Source organism: Triticum dicoccoides, chromosome 5B (genome assembly GCF_002162155.2).
Source record: "Triticum dicoccoides isolate Atlit2015 ecotype Zavitan chromosome 5B, WEW_v2.0, whole genome shotgun sequence".
Lineage (NCBI taxonomy): Eukaryota > Viridiplantae > Streptophyta > Magnoliopsida > Poales > Poaceae > Triticum > Triticum dicoccoides.
The window spans coordinates 671853321-671858530 of NC_041389.1; the positions used below are offsets into that span (position 1 = coordinate 671853321).

At 48.6% G+C, this 5210-nt stretch overlaps 1 protein-coding gene across 1 annotated transcript; it reads left to right on the forward strand.

Moving 5' to 3' along the window:
• Positions 1-4077: 4077 nt before the first annotated feature.
• LOC119306619 lies at positions 4078-5006 on the forward strand. Its single transcript, XM_037582795.1, has 2 exons — positions 4078-4185; positions 4621-5006. The coding sequence occupies exons 1-2, from the start codon at positions 4110-4112 to the stop codon at positions 4959-4961; spliced, it is 417 nt and encodes a 138-aa protein (XP_037438692.1). The 5' UTR covers positions 4078-4109; the 3' UTR covers positions 4962-5006.
• The last annotated feature ends 204 nt before the right edge of the window (positions 5007-5210 follow it).

A 5210-nucleotide genomic window follows, 5' to 3' on the forward strand; every position in this document is an offset into this window, starting at 1 on the left:
ACGGGGGCGGTGTCGGGGACGGGGGCGGCGACGGGGTGACGGGCGCGGCGGCGACGGGGACGGGTGCGACGATGACGAAGAAGCAGATGAGAAGAAACCTAAGTGAAATTTTCGTAAATGCTATATATATATATATATTAGAGGCCTGGCTCGAACCGGTACTAAAGGTCAAACTTGGCCAGGCCAAACAGCAGGAAGCGACCACCTTTAGTACCGGTTCGTGGCTCTAACTGGTACGAAAGGCCACCCTTTAGTACCTGGTGGAGCCATGAACCGGTACTAAAGGCTTGCACTGGTGCAGGTCTTGTGCGGCAAGTTTAGTCCCACCTTGCTAGCAGAGAGGCGTCCGCATTGGTTTATAAGTCCCAGTGCGGTAGCTCTCTCGAGCTCCTCTCTTTAGCATGCTTTCGGGCCTAACTTTGCCGCACTGCATTGTGGGCCTGCTCGGCCTTATGGGCATGTTTCCAGGCCCAAGGCCAGGCAAGTCCACTGGGTAGCGCACAGAGTTTTTGTTTATGTTGTTTTTTCTGTTTTATTTATTTTCTTTTATTTATTTCTGAGTTGTTTTATGATGTATTTAGAGTTTCTTTGTGAATATTTTTGCTTTAGGTACAAAAAAATTAATATTCTTTTACTTATCTCTGAGTAGTTTTATGATGTATTTAGAGTTTCTTTGTGAATATTTTTGCTTTGGGTATAAAATTTTTATTATTCTTTTATTTATTTCAGAGTTGTTTTATGTTGTATTTAGAGTTTCTTTGTGAATATTTTTGTAGTGCTATGTGGGTTAAATAATGATACTATGCCAAGTTTCAACCTTTTCAGAGTTCATTTGTAGTGCTTTTAAATTTTTTCGCTCAAAACAAATCTGTAAATGCATGAAAAATAGTAAATGATGTCAGAAATGGTTGAAAGTTGATGACGTGGCTTTGAATGGTGCATACTGAACGCAAAAAAGTCTGGAGTTGTAATAAGTTTAAAAAAAATAAAGTGCCGGTGTACAGATGAGATTTCGTCCGTATAAACATGTAAAAATATACATAAAAATACATTGATCATCAATGATCTTTTTGTGTAGAATCTAAATTGTCAATAGGAATCTTCCCCGGTTTAAGAACCGGCGAAGATTCATATTGCGGCAACAGATCTTACACATAGAGTTCACTGAAGATCAAGTGGTTGTGATAGTTTGAGAAGTAACATATTTAAGGTGGTAAAAACCCTGTTAGCCGAGCGGTGTGGGACTAAAAAACCGCTGTAACTAAAAAACTTTAGTACCAGTTTGTGGCATGAACCAGTACTAAATGTGCTGGTGGGGCCTCAGCCTGCCAACTGCCTGCCACAGCTATTTTAGTACCGGTTCGTGGCATGAACCGGTACTAAAGGTTCGCCACGAACCGGTACTAATGAGCGACGTTCGCCTAGCCGTTTGAACCGGCACTAATATGACCATTAGTGCCGATTCATCTACTAACCGGTACTAATATGCTGAACATTAGACCTTTTTCCTACTAGTGTGCCAGGAAGAAGTCTTGCTCCAATATCTGTGTTGTCACCAAAATATTAGACCAGGACGAAACCGGCACATTGGGAGTTATTGAGAAGCTAGATGTACCTGCGCTAATATATACTCCCTCCGTTCCAAAATAGACGATCCAATTTTGTACTAACTTTGTACTAAAGTTAGTACAAAGTTGAGTCATCTATTTTAAAACGGAGGGAGTAGCGGACAACATATACCCATTAGAGTTCATTCCTCGCATTGGCGGTAAGCGAAGGGTAGGCTGTCATGCGGGACCACATGGCCACATCTCACGTGCCACCTCTAATGACCTTTTGGCCAAGTTGTCACGGCCTCCGACTCAATCGGTCACATCACCATCGGTATCTGTGCCAAAGGGATCATGAAGAAAAGGACATGTACATCGTAGGGGATGCCGGTTCTCAACGGATCATGTCGCCATCCACTCCTCCGCTGCACCTCGACGTGCGAGCCGCCGCCGCCATACGTCCCCTATAACCAAGACACGAAATAGGCTCTCAATCACGCTGAAGGCCGACCAGAACCTCAGCCCCAGCCGTTGCAGACTGGAAAAAGGTCAAATGATCCATCACCATCAGCACACTGCCCTTGAAGCCATGGCGACATGGCAACCAACACCTTTCATAGGGATTCCTCCATGGAGTTCGGGCTCGGTTGGAGTGCACGCCATCTATGGCCGCCGCAGCTCCCCGGTCGAAGGGCTCCCCGCGGCGAGTTCGCGAGCTCAACGCCGCCATCGAACCTAGCCGGCTTCTTTCGACGGCGGCGAGATAGGTAGGAGGGGATGGGACGGGGGCTAGGGTTGCGCGCGAGCCGCCCCTATAAGCGACATGGGCATTTTATTGTCTCTATTATGGATGTAAGTAGTGAGTAAACACATGCAAGTCTCTTTAGGAAAGGGTGTGGCTAGATCTCGATCAAGTGAACAACATGAAGAAAGGAAAAACTAAATGAACGTGATTAGGTGAATGCGAATGAAGTGCTTTCCTCAAACAAAGAATATACCCTAGATTGGAGTAGTGCACCCATACCATATATAGCCTAGGTACAAGAATCAACGGAGTAAGAGCATCTCCAACAGGCACCGAACGCGCGGCACGCTAAATTCTGGTTTACGGCACGCCCTTCGCCAGCTTTGGCGCGGCGCGCAGCGCTGACTCCAGCGACCGCGCTAAAATGCAGCGCGCGCACGTAGCTCCAGCAGGCGCGCTAAAATGCAGCGCGCACGCTCATGCTACAACTTTTTTTAATTAAATTTGCATAGATAAAACGATACATAGTTCTGGCATAGATAAAGAACGATACATAGTTCATCATAGCATAGATAAAAAAGGATACAAAGATATTTTACATAGTTCAAAAGCATAGATAGATAGAACCACGGTGCAACTAGATAAAAAAATTACGGTGCAACGACAGAAACTACGGTGACTCCCAGCCGTCATCATTGTCACCATCATCATCTTCTGTGGTGTTGTCCGAGGTATCGAGTCACATGTCATCCCAACGCAGACCGTTGGGGGAGAAGATCGACTGTCCACCGTTCTCGATGATATCGCACTGCGATAAGGCCAATTCCTTGCACCGACGCCTGTCGGCATGCTCCGCGCGGCGCCTTGCCGTCCTCTCTGCCCAGAACTCGTTCTCGGCGGCGACGTCCTCCGGGTGGCGACGGCGCCACTCCGCCATGGCTCGCTCGTCCTCCTCAGCGATGAGGAGGCGGCGCTGCTGCCGCACGTGGTCCGCACAGTCCTGGTCGGTGATGAGACTAGGCGGAGGGGCGAGGCGCTGCGCCTGCTCGCGCGTGAAGACGTCCCGAAAGTTCATCTGCGACCGGGGCCTGTCCAAGCGCCACGCCGCCGCGTCGTACGCGTGGGTCGCCTTGTGCGCGCTCCGGAACTAGCCGAGGCCAAGCCGGATGTCGCCGGATCGGATCTCGGTGGAGTACCAGTCCGAGGGGCGCTCGCGGACGCCGCGGTAGCCCGAAGAACCCCGGCGGCGCGGCGGCATGGTGGCGCGGTGCTGGCGTGGAAAGCGGCGAGAAAGAGCGGCGAGGTGGCGAGGAGGAGGCGCGTGGCAGTGTGCTTGAGCGCGTGACGAGCGTCAGATTTTATAGGCACGCGCGAAGCGGCGCGCCAAATCTACTGCGCCAGGTGCCGCTTTCTCCCCCGCGCGCGCTAACGCTTCCTGGTGCGGTAATCTCCCGCCACCGCTGGAGCGTGCGAAACCGGGCGGCGCGCGCTAAAAAGCAATTTTACCGCGCGGGCGCGTCTTTTAACGCGCCGGTTGGAGATGCTCTAAATGTTTTAAATCAGATCCAAATCAGATCTGATTTGGTTTTGGCCATGTACATCAGGTACACATTAAATGAGTATCAATCTCTTTCCGTACAACAGATCCTAAGATCTTCTAAGCAAGGTAATTACACCGCATCATTTGCTGCTATATGCATCAGCATCTATCAACTTCCTCTGATTCGTTGTCCTATAAATAGCCATCTAGAAGCCCCATAGGCGATGTAGAACAACAAAAAGGCATTGTAACTGCATAGACATCCAGTCCAGGCATGCTAAACAGCGGCATGGGCACCAAACCGATAGTGATCATTGTGGCATGCGTGTTACTTTGCATTACCAACAGAGGTATGGTATTCCAAACAATCTCCAAGAAGTAGTAGCCGCAGATTGTCAGATTGACAACCATATTACTGCTACTATCTCCATGTCTATGAATCCACATGCTAGTACTCCCTCCGTTCCTAAATATTTGTTTTTCTAGAGATATCAATAAGCGACTACACAAAACGAGTGAATCTACATTCTAAAATATGTCTATATACATCCGTATGTAGTAGTCCATTTGAAATCCTAAAAAGACAAATACTCCCTTCGTCCCAAAATTCTTGTCTTAGATTTGTCTAAATACGGATGTATCCAGTTACATTTTAGTGACGGAGGGAGTATTTAGAAACGGATGGAGTATATATCTATCTCCATGTCCATGAATGCACATGCTAGTATCTATCTCCATGCCCATGAATCCACAACATGCCATTCACTGACTCGTTTCCTTTTCAGGTGTTCACGCAAGCAAGGCAGATGCATCGACATCGTCGTGCAGAGCTTCGGATCTCGTCGTCAGCACGGCCACCGAGGCGGGCTCTGGGGGGAAACCTCAGCACTTCGTGAGCGTGATCAACACTTGCAAGTGCGCGCAGAAGAACATCAAGCTGGCAAGCCCGGGCTTCAACCATTCCATCGATGTCTTCCCGGCCAGCGCCATCAGGCGGGACCGCGACGGCGTGCACTGCACCCTCATCGGCGGCCGCCCGGTGGGGCCTGCCCGGTCGGTTAGCTTCATCTACGAGTCGAGCGCAACCTTCAGCTTCAAGCCCGTCTCCTCCACCAGCGTCTGTTAGATCTTTATATAATAATAACGGGTGAATAGATGGTCTTATGATTGTACCGTAAATCTGCTTCCTTTGAGACAAGAAAATCTGTCTCTATTCTGGCAATAAGAGCTTTGGCGTGTAACTGCAAGTTTTGAAGGGATCAAACTCCCTGTTTTTTCTGCCCTTTTTGAAAGAAAAAAACATAGTTGCAGCTTATAATTTTCAGCGGAAATTTTATCTCATGTATATGGTTCTTCATGGTAGCCGAGTGTTGAC